At 35.4% G+C, this 20,152-nt stretch overlaps 1 protein-coding gene across 1 annotated transcript in view; it reads left to right on the top strand.

Annotated features, from left to right (window-relative positions):
* Window positions 1-20,152, top strand: part of LOC114330350 (LIM/homeobox protein Lhx9) — an 811,204-nt gene that overhangs the window by 252,938 nt on the left and 538,114 nt on the right. Inside the window, exons 2-3 of the mRNA XM_050661390.1 lie at window positions 5,820-6,159; window positions 8,880-9,054. Of these exons, the coding sequence (XP_050517347.1) occupies window positions 5,820-6,159; window positions 8,880-9,054 (515 nt within the window). The remainder of the gene's footprint in view (window positions 1-5,819; window positions 6,160-8,879; window positions 9,055-20,152) is intronic.

Below are 20,152 nucleotides of genomic sequence, written 5' to 3'. Positions count from 1 at the left end.
AATATACCTAGAAATGCGTAGAAAAAAGTTACACAACAATGTTTGTGAAATAATGGGGAAAATGGCTCAAAAATTCTGTGAGCGGCAAAATTTGAAAGATCCTATTTCGGAAACTATAAATCCTAGAGACTTCTACCAAACGTCATTTTAAAGAGGAAGGATGGAAGTTATTTTTGGCTGAAGCAATTCCTATACCTGTATCCCTGTGGAAAAACATTATGGGGCAAAAAACAAAATTGCTTTCTTTCGTGTTTTTTTTGCTTTTCTTTTGAATGTAATTTTGTAAAAAAATTGGCTTTAAAATATAATATTTCGATAGTAAATTTATCCTGGAACAATTTTCCTGTAGAAGTGTTTGCACCAAAAGTGAATGGAACTCACCTTAATTCACTGTGCCTAGGGACTAATTCACCTCTTTCTCAAAAACGCACCCATTTAAATGGTAGCACTCCGCGGTTTTTTTCATATATAGAGGTCCGTTGACCATATGAGATAATAAAATCCCATTAACGTTGTAGTTCCTTTTAGCTCTCTTATTTTGAACATGATTAATAGCCTAATGTACAGACAAACAAAAACGTTTTTTTTAAACCCAGGATTCAAATTATGACATATTTTAAACAAAGTAGAACTTTAATAATTATGTAAATATCTAAATTTGCTGGTGACTTTCTTATCAAATTATGAATAAATTACCAATAAAATTTCGCGCCTATTAGGGGGTTACTTAAATATTCAGGTGCAAAAGCCACAGGTCAGTTGTTTTTTTTAGTCGAATTGAAGCGTCCAATTAGAACGACGAATTTAAACAAACACCTTGTCAGGTTCAAAAACTTTACGAGCAATAATTGTCATAAGTTATTTTAGAAAAGATATAAAAATTGACAGCGAGCGCAGTTTAAGGAACGTGTTGAAACGTTTGATAGCACTAAAAAATTAATTAACGGAAATTTCGGAGTATAAAAGTCTAATATGCATTTATTAATTTTTAATCGGAATATTGAAATGAAAGTATCATTATATCCTGAAAATTAAAGGTGAAAGGTGAAAATTATGTTAAACAATTTGATAGAAAATTAAGTATGTAATTCAATTGTTTGAGAAAGATTTTTTTAGTTCGCACAAAAAATAATTCGTAATTTATTGATTTAGCGTATAAGTACATCACAGAATATATTTATATTTATGCATTACACAATGCATCACAAACAGATGTCCCGATGCCATTACAAAGTCTATAGGGTCGCCTGTGTATGCTCTGCGTGGGCAATCCTGAACAATGTGTCTGATCGTCTGTCTTGCAGCGCCGCAGTCACAAGAAGGCGAGGGAAGTTTACCCCATCTGTAGAAGAAGTCGGCGCATCTATTTACCACAGTTTGTTCTAATTCGATTAAGGCTGCCCAAATCTTACGGGGACGTTCAAATTCGCCAGGTTTTTCTATGATGTCCGGTAGACTGTGGTAATGCGGATCTGTCTTACTTTCCCAATCTTCTCTCCATCGGGTATTTAACTCAAAGTTGGATTGCTGCATCTCTTAAGCAGATTGTAGAGGGGGTAACCTGGATCGGAGACGGTTTCCAAAATATCGGGGATGTCGTTGTGGACTAGAAGCTGGCGACTGTCTATATGCATTGTGGGGGTGGGCTTAATTGTGCCTGTTATTATACGCATAGCACGGTTTAGTTGAGTGTCGACTAGGTGGGTATGCCTGCTATTTAGCCACACTGGTGCATAGTATTCTGCCACCGGATATATCAGGATCAGGCCAAGAGCAGATGATCTTAAAGTTGATGCTGTGGACCCCCATGTAGTGCCTAATTGAATTATATTTAGTAAAAAAATAGGTTTTTAGTACTTTTTCCCTCTCTCATCAATGGCGCAAGATCCCAAGTCGGGCCTTGGATTTCCCCAACATGCGGTTCCAAGGATCCTGTTCCTTCACTGCCCTCCTTCAGTAGTTATGCACCCTCAATATCTATTTAGCATATGTTCTCACTTAGTTTACTCACCTCTTCCTACTGGCCGACGTCCCATTCTAATTCCAGTAAACGTTCTCATAGGTGCTCTATAGAGATGCATCAAGTCAAACTAGTTTGATTTTATTCAACAAACTTGACTTGACTTGAAAATCAAACTTTTTTTGTAAAAAAGTGTGACTTGACTTCATTTCGATATCTTTAGGTTTGACTTGAAATCAAACTTCTTCAAACAGTTTGAAGTTTGAATGTCATATTGGCAACGTGTTTATTTCCAATTCTAATTAAGAGCGTATGGATTTTGTTGTGACTTATTTGGATAGGTCTGAATCTGTATTCTGCTACTCCGCAAATTAGTTTGTAGTTCATATTTAGACGTCCATGTTTGGCTTGTTTATTACGTTCGTTTTGAAGTGTGTGGCTTTGGGAGATAATAGGTGTGTTCTAGCATCAGTTTTAAACGGTTTGAAACCATCAGCGAATAGTGGACCAGCGCGAGTAGAGGGGATATCACTGGTGACTGTATTATGTTCTCTCACTAACCAACTGTTTGCTGACGGTTTCTGACTAGTTTGACTGTTTGCTAGAACAAACCTAATATCTGAATGTGGATATTTTTCGGTTCAGAATAAGTACCAGAACAAATTGAGTCTGATATTGAAGGTATTCTCACTGCAAAAATTAACAGAGACAATCTGTAGTCGAAGCAGCATTAATTAAGAAAAATAAATATACTGATTTATTTGATGTTGCGGCAGGTGATTTCAAAACAATGGAAATTGCAAAGTGCATACATACTTCTATTATGTAAAAATAAAGAACAGCGTTATAAAATCACAAACAGTGAACTAATTCTTTAAAAGGACAGCGTTATGCATAACTCGACCAAGCGCCATTCCTTTAAAATCGAGATAACAGCGGATTCTGGTGACACATAGCTAAAACTATCTTGGAAAAATCCCTGTTATTGTCACGTTAATGGTTACTAAGAAAAACAAAAATAAACCAAGCGACATTCTGTCTATTAAGGGTTTTTAGTTTATTCATAATAATAACAATAGTCTCCCGTTTTATACCGCAAGCGGCTTTGGGAGTATAGCAGGGTAATCTGCTGTATCTAGGGCCTACGCCGCCTACGGTATACAAAGGAAGGTAACAGGGCCAGTGCTACGCTTCAACCGCCTATTATTACCCCTGGTTTTACCCAAGGTACTCATTTTATTCAGGCTGAGTCGACCTGGGGCCTATAGACATTTAAAAATGTCTAGTTGTTCTTGCCGGCGGTAGGATTTGAACTCCGGACCACCGGCATGCGAGGCAAGCACACTACCACCTGCGCTACGCCGGCCCTTAACTGCCATATATACATAACTGCCATTCATAACAGTTTCGCAATTGTAGACTAAGCGCCGACTTTGGTCTGTTTATGCTAAACTAAGCGTTTGGCCAGAATAACAGTCTTGTCCCCATTAATGTACACATTAATTTTGAAGTTTCCGTCAAAAAATGATGGAATTTTTTTAAAGTGAAAATGTTGTGTTTATATATATGTTATTAAATTGAAAAATACAAATAATCTATATAAAATCTTTATATTATGTCTAACGTGCTATGTACTAAGAATATAGTATAAGTCATAAAATGAACCTTTCGGGATTCTTCTATATTTTGAATTTTGAATATTTATTAATCATTTCTGTACTAAGAGTATAAATCAATAGCTTGTTTTTCATGTATAAATATGGATTTTATTCCAACCGTACAACTTTTAATTTCAAAAGTCTGCTTTGTAAGGTACAGGTCAACTTCTACTGTTTTATTAGTACCTTCTGCTAAACGCAGTTTGACTTACTTACTTTTAGTACACACCATATGTTATGAGATTCTGGGGCATTTGTATTGAAAAAATGTAGATAATCCAAATTTGACCATAAAATTTCAAGGAACTAGGCGTTAACATCCTTGAAAAGGGGTTGGTACGGAAACAGATTTTTGAGGTTCTTTGTTTTCTTCCTTTTTAACTTTCACTTTTTTTATGACTTTCGTTCTGTCGTTGAAGACGGAGCCGGTGTTTATTGTTATCGGTTATAAAAGCAGAAAATTATAAAAATAGCTAGATCCCATTTAAACCAAAAACTGTTCATTTAGTATTTTTTTATTTAATTTTGTTGCGCGTGCTAAAAAATAGTTTACTGTGAAAGTGTCAGTGTTCTATTGTACATGATTTTTAAAAATGAGTAGAAGGAAACAAATAATAATGTTATTGGAACTAAAGGATGATTTATATGGCACTCAATGTATTATTAAATTTCTTATCTTAATTGGCAACTGACATGTCTATCTCAACAAAAAAGTATATAAAAAAATAAAAAAAAATAAAATACAGGATCCTTTGTAAAAGTTATATTTAAAAGACCCTAATAATGCTTACATCACAAAACAAAACGTTTTCAGATTAACAAGTAATCCATCATCAGTGTTAAGCCAATAACATGCATGAGTGAGCCACCAAAAAGTTATGGGTAAAAACCCTTTAAAAGATATAGTTGACACTCAATTTTCAATATGTGAGGTTCATCCCTTTCATATCACATCCACGTGGGTTAGAGTCTGTGTTGCCCTGGGTAATATCCAGGAATATTTGCAACATCTAACTATTTTAAACATAATATGTAGTATAATATAAGGTCTTATACCTTTTAAAGGGTTTTTACCCATAACTTTTTGGTGGCTCACGCATGCATGTTATTGGCTTAACACTGATGATGGATTACTTGTTAATCCGAAAGCGTTTTGTTTTGTGATGCAACCCTTATTAGGGTCTTTTAAATATACATTTTACGAAGGATCCTGTATTTTTTGTGATTTACGGTATACAGCCAGCTACAGGGATTTTATTTTCGTCGTGGATTGTTAAAAAAGTATATCTACGAAATAAATTATTTTTCAAAATCTTTCAAACTAGTTTGACAAACAGTTTGAATTTTCAAACCTGTACGATTGACCAGTTTGACTTGACTTGAATTATTTGTCAGAAGGATTGACTTGAGTTTGATTTGAAATTAAGTCAAACTCAAGTCAAGTTCAAACATTCAAGTCAAACTTGTGCAACTCTAGTGCTCTATTAGTATTCATTTTTATAAGTTGACCTTCTAGCGCAAGCTTTGCATTTTTGCATAATTTGCCATTGTAGGGATCTTTGTAATGTTTATATAACTCGTGGTTGAACTTTATTCTCCACATAAAATTATCGCAGATCGATGCCAGTAGCCTTCTCAATATTTTTTTTAATTATTAATCAAATTTATTAGACTTTCTGTCGTGATCAATATTTCTGTCATATATTGCTATTGTTCATATTATGTTTTCATATATTTTGATCTTTACGTCAGTATAGATGTCTTTGGATCCAAAAGCTTGCAATAGAGAGTATGCTTTATTAGCAATCATTATCCTTTTACGTATTTCCTCCTCCTCGGTGCCGTCCTCATTTATCTGTACGCTCAGGTATATGTAAGATGTTTTACAACTTCAATATTTGCGTCATCTGTTATCAAATTTTGCAAGCTCCGTTGTTTATTTGCTTGTATTATGCCTTTAGTTATCGGCCTATAGTTCTAGCCCTATTTTCTTCGGATTTTCTTTATTCTCCATCTCTCCTATTCTCCGTCGTTGTTTCCATCCCATATGTAACAACAGGTCTTATTAAGTTCTTATATAGGTTCATCTTTGTTCTCTTAGTTAGAGTCTTGCTTCTCAACATATTTCTATTCATTCCATACTGTTTTTTGCCTTTTAGAATTATTACATTAGTTTCTAACACTGTTCTTCGTTTCAGCAGCAGCACGAGCAGTACATTGGCCCGGCGTATGATCCCTCTCGAGACCTCTCGCCGAATCTTCCCTCGTGCGACTCGTCAATGGGGGATCCGGATCAGAGCATCTCCAGTGGCAGTTCTTGCAGCACTCCATCCAACAACAACCACCAATCGTGCGGATCCGAGATCTGCAGGCCGCCGCACGGATCTTCTGGGCTGTCTCAGCTCCAGACGCAAAGGCCGCTCACTTCGCCAGATCTCTGTAGGCCGCATTCCTCTTTCGAACAGCATATACCAAAGATAGAACCTTTACAGTCTTCCACACCTCCAGAGAGTCCTGCGGCTAGCTGCGTAGAAGAGAACGGTAAGTAAACGATATCAGAGGTTTCTTCTTGTTCTTGCGCCACTCCTATTGGAGATTGGAAATCATCAAGGCTATCCTGACCTTATTTACAGCTGACCTAAAGAGTTCATTAGTAGTGCAGCCAAACCACTCTCTCAAATTCCGCAACCATGACAGAGACTTGGGTTGTGGCAAATGGTTTTGGTTATTTTCGATAAAAGTCATATGTGTTTAGATATTTTTCTCTTTGTTGTTTTCTATCACTCGTCTCATGATGAATACAATTATCTAGACATGATCTGGCTTTTCTGAATCCAGCTTGTTCTTCACCCTAATGGTCGATGTGTGGTTCTATTGTGGTTGTTCTGTAAAGATTCTTGCTATTGAATGCCTACACTGATTCCTCATCTATAGTTATTTGGTGACATTTTGTTACCTTCTTTGAAAATGGAGGAGATGTATGATAGATGCCACTCAACTGGAATCTAGCTTACCGCTGTAACTTTATTTCTCTCTTCTCTTTGAACAGCTCTCGTATAAAGGGTACCTCCATTTTTGGTTTACCTAGTCCTGGTGCTTTGTTGTTTTTGACTTTTTTGAAAAATTCAAGCATGAATTGGCTAAAAGACTTCGGTCGATAGCCTTTTGGTACATAGTATCAATAAAGTATAATTTTCTCTCTCAGGCCAGAAAATTGGTTTAAACTTTTTAAACGAGCACCAATATGGTAAATGACTATTCAATCGAACTAAAGCCGATTACCTAATCATTCTAAAAAACGGGATGAAAAGGCAGATTTGTCTTCTGTAAATTAGAAATAGAAAATTAAAAATTTCTTCTTCTTCTTCTTAGCCTTCTATCTTCCATGTTTGGATATAGGTCTTTCTGTGGTCTTCCTCTTGGTCGTGTACTTTCGTAAGGTTCCCATTGTTGTATTGTGTCGTTCCAACGTTGGTCTTTTTGTTTAGCAGTGTGGTCTGTGAAGCTCCATTTAAGTTTAGCAATTTTTATTGTTATGTCCTTGACTTTTGCTTTTGATCTTACCCAGTCGTTCATCTTTTTATCTGACAGTCATATACCTAACATTGCTCTTTCTATTTCTGTTTCTGTTGTGGTTAGTTTATTCATATTTGCCTTAGTTATGGTTTAAATTTGACATCCAAATGTCATGATCGGAAAGATCTTCTTCTTCTTCTTCTTCCTCTTTATAAGCAATTCTGCTTGTTCATTGGCGGATTGATACCTCTATGGAAGGTTGTCACTCCATCTTTTGCCCGGTCGGCCGATACTTCTTCTGCCGATTGGTGATTTATCTCGTGCTATTTTGACCACACGTGTCTCCCCCATTCTGGTTATGTGGTTGTTCCATTCTTTTTTCTATTTAGTGTCCATTCGTTTATACACTGTACGTTACATTGTGTTACATCTCAGTGTTAATATGTCGGTTTCGCCATATAGTGTTATTAAGGCATGCTGCCAATCTATTTGCTTTTTGTACTTAATTTCTCACTTCCTTGTCTAGGTCTCCGTAACTTGACAATGTAATTCCAAGGTATTTTACTTCCATTACTTGTTCAATACTGATACCATCAATTCCTATTTTGCATCTAATTGGTTCTTTACTGATTACTATTGTTTTGGTTTTCTGAGATGAAATTGTCATATTGAATTCGTTTGATCTTATGTTATATCTGTGGACTAATCTTTGCAGGCTATCTTCATCTTGGGATATCAATATTGCGTCGTCTGCGTAGCAGAGTATTTTTACTTCTTTGTTTCCCATTCTATATCCTCTTCCTTTGTTGAAGTTTTTGATGATTTTATCCATGATTAAATTGAATAGCATAGGACTCAATGAGACTCCCTGTCTTATTCCTCTGCCTTTATCTATAGGTTCTGTAAGTTGTCCATCTATTCTGACTTCCATTTTGTTGTTTTGGTAGATGTTCTCAATAGTCTTTATGATATCTAGAGGGACTTCTCTATTATACAGAAGATGGATTACATCTTTGAGTTTTACTCTGTCAAATGCTTTCTTTCAGTCAATCAGACATAGAAATTCTGGTCTATTATACTCTAGTGATTTCTCAGTAATTTGCTTTATGACGAATATTGCATCTGTCCACGATCTTCTAGTACGAAAACCCCGTTGTTCATCTGCTAAACTTATACTCTGATTCATTACGTCTTGTAAGATTTTAGTTGTAAGTTTTAGGGTTGTATTTAACAAGTTGATACGTCTCTAGTTTTCTGGCTGCTTTTAATCTCCTTAAGTACAAGAGTGCCGATATATCCCCGAAAGAATAGATAGTGTAGATAGAAAAATTAAACTGATTAAACACTTTGCTCCTCAAGTATTAGAATACTTTGCGGTTTTTAAGTATCCAACCGATATAAGCAATGCAGCCGATAGAGGAAGGTTTCAGGAAATTTTAAACATGACGACCAACGTCTGAATACAGACACGGCACCTAAAGAAGAAGAAGAAGTATCCAACTAAGTTTTCCAAATCCCTCCCCATGCTAGTCTTGCTCTTCTAGTAATCTCCTTACTTTGGTTCCCTTTCTATAGTTTCAGAATTTGGTCTATTATACCTAGATTGGTATATTCCGTGAGTTGTTCTATCCCGTTGCCATTTATAGTTATATGTCTGGAGTCATCTGTGTTTGTCTTAAAACTTACTTCATATGATCTAGCTAAACTCAATAGTATTTTATGTACAAAAAGATATCTTCTTCCAGGTGCTATTTGTGCTGGCTGTGGAACAAGAATAACTGATAGGTACTATCTCCAAGCTGTAGAAAGGAGGTGGCACACATCTTGTTTACAGTGTTGTCAGTGTAGAAGGACTTTGGAAGGTGACAACTCCTGTTTTTCCAGGGACGGTAATATTTACTGCAAAAAAGACTATCATAGGTAAGTCTGCCATACTCTCCGTAGAATAAATGTCACTATTAATATGCTAAAATTCGCCATTTTGAAGAAGTGTCAATAATGAAAGTCATCCATCATATTTATGTACTAACTAATGAAAACGTTAATTTATATGCAAATTATGAAAATAATTTTGTAGTTTCGAATTGATTTTATGCCTCTTTTTGACATGAATATTTACTCCATTAAGTACAGGTTTGGTTGTTTTGCTTGTATTTCTTTAAAAGAAAAATTGAATACAGTACAGGTCAATACATAGATAGAAGATGTTTTTTTTTGTTGCACAGATTTTAGTTTGCTGGTTAAGTGACTAAACATTTTTTTGATGGTTTTAAAGATTGTTAGAAATATTTTGAACAATTCGATGTGAGACAGGTTCATCATAATCTTTTCTTCTTCTTCTTAAGGTTCTATCTTCTATAGATGGTTGGATATCAACATGGCAAAATTCTTATTTTACTTACAGCAGCTCTAAATAGTTGGTTAGAACTCAGACTAGACCATTCCCTTAGATTTTGTAACCAGGAAGTTCGTCTTCTTGCTACATCCCTTTTACCTTTTATTTTGCCTCTATAATCAAACGCAGCATCAGACTCTAACGAGGGCCTCTTTGTATATTGCCGAAATATTCAAGCTCCGCCTCTTAATTGTCTGTTCAATTTCTTCCCTCATATTAACTCTATCAAGTACTTTAATATTGCTAATTTTGTCTACCCATAATGTTCGTAGCATTCTACCGTAGCACCAACCCTCAAAAGCTTCTGTTTTCTTAATTGCTTCAATGTCCAGTGTTCGAATATTATTCGAACATATAAAAATGATTAAAAATATTTTTAAAAGTCCATCTTTGAAATTCAACAGTGTCAACAGTGCAAATGTAAGGACAGGTGTTTAGTTTTTAATGTGTGCCTAAAAGACATGTGCTTTGAAATAAATTTCTCTCCTGGTACCTCCCTCACCCTCCAAGTACCAACAGGGCCAACAGGGTAACTCACCCACTCACCCGTTTAATCAAAGGGCAGTGTGTCACAGTCAGTCCGAGGTGGATGCAACACGTCTGTCGCTCCATCAATACATTCCGTCAAGGAAGTTTACAGTGTCTTAAAATTGAAAATTGTGTTCGGCGCTCCAGTATGAGGTTTTTGCAACACATTGTTGTTTCCTCAAAAGATTTCGCAATGGTATCACCTCACTTGTTACTCACCTAAGCTCAAGTAAGAAGAAGACGCAACACTCCGTTGCCTTCGAGACACAGTTGCCACATCGCCTGCTCAGCCTGGACAGTGGTTGGATTTTTGGACAGACAGTATAGTGCGTACACGGACTTTAGACTGAAAGACTTATTGTAGCTCGTAAGTACTTATTCTAGTTATATGTAGTAGTTTTCTCTCGATCAACACTTGTGTTGCATCCAACCATTTTGTTTAAGTGTTTTGCTCTCTCTCTCTCTTCTCTCGATCAACACTAGTGTTGCATCTAACCGTTCTGTTTATATGTTTTGTTTTCTCTTTCTCTTAGGTCTGTTATTTTTGTGTTATATTTGTATATCCTCCTTCTCAGTCGTTTCCTCATTGCTGAGTGTCGTGATTCTCTATAATACGAGCAACTATCTCTTTCCATCGGCTTCTGTCCTGAGCTTCCCTCATGGATCCAGAGAATGTTTTTCCACTGGCTTTCTGTACTTGATCCGTCCATCGAGTAGGTGAGCGACCTCTACTTCTACGCCCTTCAACGTTTCCCGAAATTATAAGTCTTTCAAGATTCTCATCACTTCTTCTTGCAATATGGCCGAAAAATTTTAAGACGGTGGAGAGGCAAATAGAGGAAAGTCGAGTCTGAATATTAAGCTCTTGGAGGATTGAGTGATTTGTTCTGTGTTCCGTCCATGAGATCCAAAGCATTCTTCTCCAGCACCACATTTCAAAGGCGTCAATCCTTTTTCTGCCGTCCGATTTCATTGTCCATGTTTCGGATCCGTAATTAAATATGGGAAAACTTAAGGCACGTACTAATCTTATTTTGGTGTTCTTCGACAAGGAGCGATCTTTCCAGATTTTCGATAATCGACTCATAGCGTTTTTGGCCATGCCTATTCTCCTACGTATTTCTGTTTCACAAGATCCTGTATTACTGATGTAGGATCCTAGATAATTGAACTGGTTAACCACTTCAAACTGGTCTAAGGCTCCTGTTGTCTGAAGTGAATTTGAATAATCTACTATCATAATTTTTGTTTTTTGTTTATTGATCTTGAGACCACATCTATTGCTTTCGGCTTCCACTAGATGCAGCAGGCTGGACATTTCTTCTTCGGATGCAGTTATTAATGTTGTATCATCTGCATATCTGAGATTTGAGATCTTCTTTCCTGCGATAGAAATACCGCGATTCCATTTGTCGAGTGCTTTTCTCATTATATATTCCCCATAGAAATTAAAAAGACTTAAAGATAGAATACATCCTTGTCGGACTCCTCTACCTATTTTAAAAGGATCGGACTTATGGTGTTCAGTTCTTATTCTGGTTTCACTGTTCTCATATAGGCTTTTCACCAGAGCTGACAGATGATCAGGAACCCCAATCTTATGTAGAACTTTCCACAAAACTGTCCAGTCTACACAGTCAAATACCTTCTGATAATCCAGAAAGCAGATGGCATATTTGACATATTTGTATATATCAACTCTCAATAAATAGTTAGTACTCGTTAATAAAAGCTCCTTTAAACCTTAGTGTTTAAACAGTTCTCTCCCACTCCTTTATTACAATTACAGGTACAGGTAGATATCTTCATATATTCTATTTAGAACCAGCACCTCTATAATCCTACAGTGTCTCTCTTTGTTTAGGCCGTTCTATATGAACGTTCTATTTTCATGTTGTCATAGCTCTTATCTCAACATTCAGGCTGCATGTCCATAGAGTAAAGTTCTAAAAATGTAGCAGCGTAGCAACCCTATCCTTAGATCCAATTTTAGGTCTCTACTACAAAATAAATATTTCATTCATAATCATTATAATATTTTGGTAGTGTCTAATGAACTGTACATGTCTTTTGTTTCTGAGCTTAAGGGCTACTTTGCTCTAGTTGTATAGTGCCTTCACTGCTTTAATTTGCTTTTGTGGAGCTTTGATATCGTTCAGTGAATAAGTTTGATACTCTTTTTTTATAATAAAATCTATCTTGCTCCTCAAAATAACGATTAACTGCCGACATCACTTCTTCGCGGTTAGAAAACCTTTGATCATTGAGCCATTTTTTAAGTTTGCGAACAAAAAAATCCAAGAGTGCTAAATCTGGCGAATAGGTTGCATAAGTGTAGGAATCGTAGGAATCTACGCAATGGCCGTGCCTGCAGATGAGACGGTCATTGCCTTTGGGATGTAAGGTTTTCCGTTTTGAGATGAAATTTAAAGAAGCCAGATGAACATCTTCAAAGCAAAAATCCAGAAGCAATCCAATAACTGCTAATGTTCAAACTTTAAGATTAAAATAGATTCACAATTGAAAATTGAATTAAAATCAACTTCATTCAAATATAGAAAACATTCTTATAGGTCTGGATCCCGCATAAGAAAAAAAAGTTGATTAATAGCAAGCTGAAAATTTGTTAATAGCTTAACGGTGTCTAGTCGGACAAACTTTGATATATGGGAACACTGGAACAGGGGAAGTTTTAATGGTGGAACTGGTTAAAAATTTGGAACGTCAGACTACGAAAACGTCAGATGTATTGTGTCGGACAAAACTTCCAATTGATTCGTTGCCCTTTCAATTAAACTCTCATGCAAAAATCAGACTGGTGTTTATCACCAACTGGGCATTTTAATGAGTGGAACACGAAGAACATGTCAAATTACAGGAACCATGTTGGTTAGTAATAGCAGTCTGATTTTTGTATGAGCGTTTAATGAAAGGGTAACAAATCAATTGGAAGTTCTGTCGGACAAAATACATCTGACGTTTTCGTAGTCTGACGGTCCAAATTTTTAACCTGTTCCACAATTAAAACTTCCCCTGTTCCTGTGTTCCAATATATCAAAGTTTGTCCGAATAGACACCGTTAAGCTATTAACAAATTTTCAGCTTGCTATTAATCAACTATTTTTTGGTACGCGGGATCCAGACCTATCACTATTTACTGATCAGTCCAAAGTGCACAATTTTGACAAGGTCCATTGAAAGCATCTCCATGAAGTCTACTATACCTATATCATTGCTTAGCGAATTCCAAAATAACTACTGTTAATCGTTTGTTGTGTCTATATTGCAGAGATCAATGAAAGGTTGAAAAATGTAGAGATAAGCATTGTGAAAATACCAGGATTTGTTGATTTTGCCAAAATTAAAGGAATTAAACATATGCATAATGTATTCATAACAATGTGAAATCATTTTAGGTCAGTAATATTTAAATATACATTGGTTGTTTAGTAATTTTTATTGCCTAATATCGGAGATTCTTATCCAAGGATATTTCCATAAATATCGAATGAAAAAATTAGATAAGCGGATGTTGTATTAGGAAACATGAATGTTTTATACATTTTTTATGTTTCGAAGCAACAGAAAATAATATACAATATATTTTTGTGTTGATAGTAAAATTTAAAATTTATTTTTATAAACGAGGATTGAACTTTGATAACCTCTTAAGGTTGTCAAGACTGAACAGTTTTATGGGATGTGAACTATTACTTGTTTTTTCCGGTCGATTTTTCTTTCCACAACATGTCCCTAGAACAAGGTTTGGAAAATAATAGATTGTGTTTAGTTTTAGATTTTATTTATTTAAAATTTGTTATTAGATATAAAGTAATGCTCCATTTTTGTATTGAAGTTTATAATATATTATATTGCATACGTTTGTACAGCAAATCTTTTTCTTATTTGATTTCTGTTTTGATGGATCAGGATACGGAAATATAATCCACATTTACCAGAGATTGACGAATATTTTCTCAACTGTCTTATTCTTTATGCTGTTGAAAGCTCTAACTTATGCGGTTGAACAAAACTTTGAAGACACGGTTATACTATCATGCATATTTTTCATTTGTTCCTGAGACAATATCACTACCCTTAACTAAAAACATAACATTCAGTTTTTAATAATAAAGAAGTTAATCGCATGATTTCAATATAATAGAAATTTTGTCTTTATCTTGGTAAAAGGACATGTTTTTTTTTATTTTTTTTTTATTTCAATTAACGTGTCTCGGCTGCTGCGGCCATGGACACAAGGAACATTACAATAGCAATAAATAATTAAGTTAAATTTACAGTAGGTGGTATACTTAACAATGTTTAAAGAACTCTATCACATTACACAATTTGTTTTTAGAGTTTAAAATAGTACACAAATTTCCGTGGATGCCATATTTGGTCCGTCCTGCTGCGTAGTGGTTGCACTCCACAAGTAAGTGCAGTACACTTAGTCGAGTGTTGCAGTGTTGGCAGTTTAGGCGGGTGTGCCCAATTCTGAGCCTTCTGATGATGGTCTTCGGTTTCCTTTCCATTTTTACCACTATAAGTCCTAAAATGCTTGGTTGGATGGACTTTAATTGGGTAGTGCATTTGTTCCACTGATTTTGCCACATTCAGGTAGATAACTGTTTGATTTTAGTTCTTATGTCTTGAAACAACTGGACATCTTCATCTGTAAGATCAGAGCGACGTGCTTCCTTTGCTGCGTGGTCAGCATTCTCGTTTCCTTTGATACCAACATGTGAAGGATTCCATATAATCGAAACTGAAGTATTTGATTTAGCAAGTGCTGTACATTTTTCATGGATTTTAGTAACTATTGGATTTGTTGTATAAATTTTTCTAATTGAATGTATGGATGATAATGAGTCTGTACAGATTGCTAAATTTTTGGTACCCTGCATTGAAACCTCTAAAGCTTTGAGTATAGCGTAGAGTTCAGCTGTGAAAATACTAGTCATCTTGGGTAGTCTGCACATGGCTAGTGTATTATTTGTGGAAGTAACAGCACATCCTACACTTTTTTCATCTTTAGATGCATCTGTGAACATTATGTTATCAAACTTGCCTTTATTAATTATATCGTTTAAAGGTTTGTCTCATGAGTATCGTGGAGGTTTCCATTTTCTTATATCTGCACAAATTTACGTTAAAGGCAGGTAATATTTTTAGCCAAGGTGGAGTATTGGGCTGAATAATGGGGGTGGTGAGATTAAGGTCAATCTTTTCTAAGAGTGGTAATAGGAACTGTAGAGATGAATTGGAAATAGCTGAACTGTGTGTTCCCGTTAACTGAATATTTTTAATGAGTTGGCAAGATATATTATTAGGATTTGCAGAGACCTTGGCAAAATAGGAGTTTAATAGACGTTGTCTTCTAATATTTAAAGGGGTTTCACACGATTCGACAAATACACTTTCTGTAGGACTAGATCTAAAGGCTCCGAGGCATATTATTAATGAAGTGTTTTGAATTGTATCTAGTGATTTTAAATAAGTTTTAGGGGCAGTCATATATAATATAGATCCATAGTCTAACTTAGATCTTATTAGGGCTCTGTATACTCCTAACAGTATTTCGTATTCGGCTCCCCATTGGCGATTGGCTCATGATTTTAAAAGATTTATATTTTTTGCAACATTGGCTTTGGTTTTTTCTATATGCCTCTTCCATGTTAATTTTTTGTCAAAAATTACCCCTAGAAATTTGTGGTTTTCAACTACTTGTAGTGGATGCCAAAAGGACATGTTAAATTCAGTAGAAAATTGAAAACGTTAAAAGGTTAAATTTCGACTTACACCAATATTACAAAGAATCCTATATAGCAAATCATGCAAAAATAAGTCGGCCAGTAAAAAGACCAATGAAGAGGTAAAAAGGCGGAATGAGAACCGATGCTAAAGAGATACTGACGGTGGATAACTGGAGTAGAGCAGCCAGATACAGAAATATTGGAGGCGGATGCTGGGGAAGGGCGAGGCCCAACTTAAGCTGTAGCACCATAAGAGAGAGAACACTTAATAATCTTCAGTGACTACATTCCAAAATCGCATAAAAAATAAGAAGAAAATGGGAAACTATTTAGCTTAAATTTGTACAAACAAAAAATATTCGATTTTATACTTCATTCTTAAGCCGTTTAAGATTAAAGAAAGGCAAGTTTACTGTACATTTAGTTAAAATCTGAATGCGTAATAAATCTCTTTGTTCATGTGATGACAACTTTACCGAAGACTTAAATCATATAATCTTTAATAATATAACTTAACTGGGTATCACCACATTTTAAATGCATCTAATAAGACTCCAGCTTTCTACTCCATAGAGGAAGATACAATACACTAAAGAAGTAACATCAAAGGATTCTTATCGCACTTAAAGATAAGCTACAGAGACTTTTCCTAAAACCGTTTGGAGAGATTTTGCCTTTTTCAATACAAGCTTTTATTTCGTAGCTATAATCTCAGATATCCTTAACATTGCAGCTCAAGTAGCATATTTTTTTCACAGCCCCTGTGCACTCTCTTTCATCAATACTGTATCATCTACATATTTAATATTGGCATTTACTGCTATTTCTGATTCGTTCAAGGCTTTTTTAAAGATGCTTTCAGAGCATGTTAAATAATGCTGATGACGGTATGCAATATTGTCTAACTTCATTTCCGACTATGAAGATCTCGAACAATTCATTTTCAAATCTAACTATTGCTTTTTGTAGGAGATTAAGATTTGAAATCAGTATTATCTCCTTGCCATCGAGTCCTGAACCAGAACCGAGTACCATTCATTCTAAACCAACTCAATATTAAAAAAAGGCTCTTCACAATATATCTGCAACGAATTCTGCAATTATTTTTTCACGTGGTTCACAGAGGTGACGACAGTTTGGAGAGATTAATTGTTTCTGGAATCGTTCCGGGGGGAAGATCAAGAGGACGATTACCAACTAGAATCAATTGGTCTGACCAAATAAAGGATTCAGCTGGAAACTCATTCTGCGAAGCTCTTAGAGCAGCTGAAGATAAAGACCAATGGAGAAACATTGTTAGGAATATTGAAAGAAATCACGATCCTCAGTAATGGTGAAACGACAAGAGAGAGAGAGAGAGAGATCGAGTCCTGATAGTTTTAGAATACCGATTAATTTCTCGTGTGGTACTTTGTCAAATGTTCAAGTGTTCAAATGTTCAAGTGTTCAAATGTTCATGTTCATTGTGCTTACAAAGCATTTAATGCTTTGTAAGTGTAGCAAAATCTTCAAAAATGTAGTACATACATACTTGAAGCATTAGCAGGTACTACGTTTTATGCATTCCACTATGATCCTCTCATTTCCTAGCGTTGGCTATTTTGGGAAGAGGAATGAATATTGATAGTTGCCAGTCTTTTGGTAAGTGATCAGTCTCATATTTCTTGTTGAATACCTTCTTAAGAGCTATAATTTGGTGTGTCTCTAATATCTTCAAAACTTCGCCATGCACTTCATCAGGTCCTGGTGATTTCCCATCTTTAATTCGCTTAATGGCCATAGCTACTTCTTCGTTTGTTATTTCTCGGCTATAGGGATTGTCTATTTCAGTCGGTCTTCTTGCTTTGTCTTCTTTCCATTTATTTTTGCATGTATTCTTTCCATCTTTTTAATTTATCTTCCATTGTAGTCAAAATGCTTCCTTCGATGTCTACAACTGCTTATGCCTGTAATGCGTTGTTTTTTGATGTTTCGTACATCCTTAATATTTTTCTGCAGACGTCATTTTTGCATTGAAGGGTTTCAATTTCCGAACATTTCTGCATCAGTCGTGATTATTTTGCTCTTTTTATTTTCTTTAGTGTATTCTTCTGCATTCACTCATTCATTAAAATAGGATGGCTGCGTTGGATGGGACATGTAGAAAGAATGGAAGAAGGCAAAATACCAAACAAAATATTCAAACAGATGCCAGTAGGAAAAAGAACAAGAGGAAGACCGAAGCTGAGATATTTAGAACAAATAGATAATGATACAGTCAAACCCGCTTATTAGAATACCTCTTAAAGGAATATCCCGGTTTAAGGAATAAAAAATTTAGGTCCCGAAACGTTTTTACTAGCGACCAATGATCGGTTATTAGAATATCCCGGTTATAGGAATACTTTTGATTGGCACGAAGGCTATTCCAATAAGCGGGTTCGACTGTATATTTAACCTTAAAAATAAAAAACTGAATAAAAATAGCACGAAATAGATCAGAATGGAGAAGAATCCTGGAACAGGCCAAGACCCAGAAAGGGTTGTCGAGCCAGTGATGATGATGATAGCCTTCTGCAACCTTTTGTATTTACTGTCATTTCTACCTTTTAATTTCCTTCACTCTTCCATCATCTGAAATATTTTGTCTGTCCTCTATTAGATGTTATATAAACTTAAAAAATATCTATTGCTATATAGTATATAGTCAAATGTTTTGCTTTTAATAATATTTGTGCTTATAAATGGCAATATATACAGTATGCGGCAAAATAAACAGTACTAAAATGAATATTGAAATGTTTTTGATTATCTATATATCTAGTATACATGATATAGCCTTGCAAATAGTATTCAAGACAACGCAAGATAAAACAGTTCCCGATAAAACAGATGTTAAAGCTCTGTGAAATGCTCTCTGGCCAGTGGCGGATCTACGAGGAGAGAAAATGAGGAAATTTCCCCATAACAAAGTCCAAAATTAAACAAAAATTGTTCAAACATAAAAATATATTAGCTGACATGAAACCGAAACCACAGAAAGACAAATTCAACCCAATAAACACGCTAGTTAGGAGAATTAAGGGAACTTTATGCCTTTATGTTATTATTTAAGTCTTTCGTGTAATCTGAGTTTATCTTTTTTTATGTCTTTTGGTTGATTTTTCATTGGAAGTTTCCCCTAAGGCAAATTTCCCCTTCCAAGACAAATTTCTAGATTCGCCACTGCCTCTGGCACGAAAAATCTTTAATTCTAGTTCGCAATTTCGAAATTGTAGACGTTGGATCTGTCTGACTCCATCAGCATTCCCCATATATACGCATCTGGTGGCGTTAGTTCTGGTGAGTGGCAACTCCCAAAATGATCGCACAGTATTCGAAGAGACTCCCTGACAGTGTGACAGGTTGTCCCGTCCTTCTGAAACCATTGTTGATTTTAAGCTTGGACCGTTTTCGTGACCTTTCCGTATGACCGAAAATACTCCACCATAAAAAATTTTTCAGCAAAAATCAGAAGTATTCTGAAGCACCTAACATTATCACGATATTCACATACATTATAACGACGCGACTTCGGAAACCACTTAGTACTTACGTTTCAGCGCCCGACACATACAAATTTGAGGCATACGAATTTCAGTACTGTTTATTTTGCCGCATACCTTAATATATACACCGCATTTCTTTGGAGTACGATAATCCTCTTAGTACCATTACAATGTCGTTAAAATGCCCCCAGGTTCACCATATCGCCGATAAATTATATCAAGCATCTCAAGTATATTCCAAATATGTCGCAACGATTAAAAAGAGAAAAATATGTAATAAATAAGAGTCAGTCTCGGTTGGTCACACTAAGCACCCATTCAATACCACATACTCTGTCAATGGTCAATGGGATAAAACTATCAGAACCATAAAAGAGAAAAAGCCTGTGGTTGTAAAGAAACTGAGGCTATACAGTGGCTGTCACCGTATTGAGAATGGACAGGAGAGAAATGGGTTATGTATGGTAAATGGAAACGTTGGGAATATAACGGCGGTTTACTGGGTTCTAACAGTTTATGTTTTTGCAACAAGAACATTTTATTTATCATGGTTTCTCAAGGAAAACATCAGTTTTATAAAAAATAAAATAAATTTTGCTTAGGTTGGTTTGTTTTGTTGGAAATATTGACTCAAAATATGTACAAAAATGTTCACATATTGTCATTGTTATTGAGGAATAAAAAACTGGTCGATAAAGAGGTGTGATCGTTTAAGAGAGAACATACGAAAATTAAAGCCACTGATCTGCATTTTATATTGTTTCTTTTTCTTCTTCTAGTCCCGTCTACACTAATGAAAGTTGCTTTATTAC

This window comes from Diabrotica virgifera, chromosome 9 (genome assembly GCF_917563875.1).
Source record: "Diabrotica virgifera virgifera chromosome 9, PGI_DIABVI_V3a".
Lineage (NCBI taxonomy): Eukaryota > Metazoa > Arthropoda > Insecta > Coleoptera > Chrysomelidae > Diabrotica > Diabrotica virgifera.
Note: the sequence above shows the minus strand (reverse complement) of the source record. Positions and strands in the feature narration are given on the sequence as shown.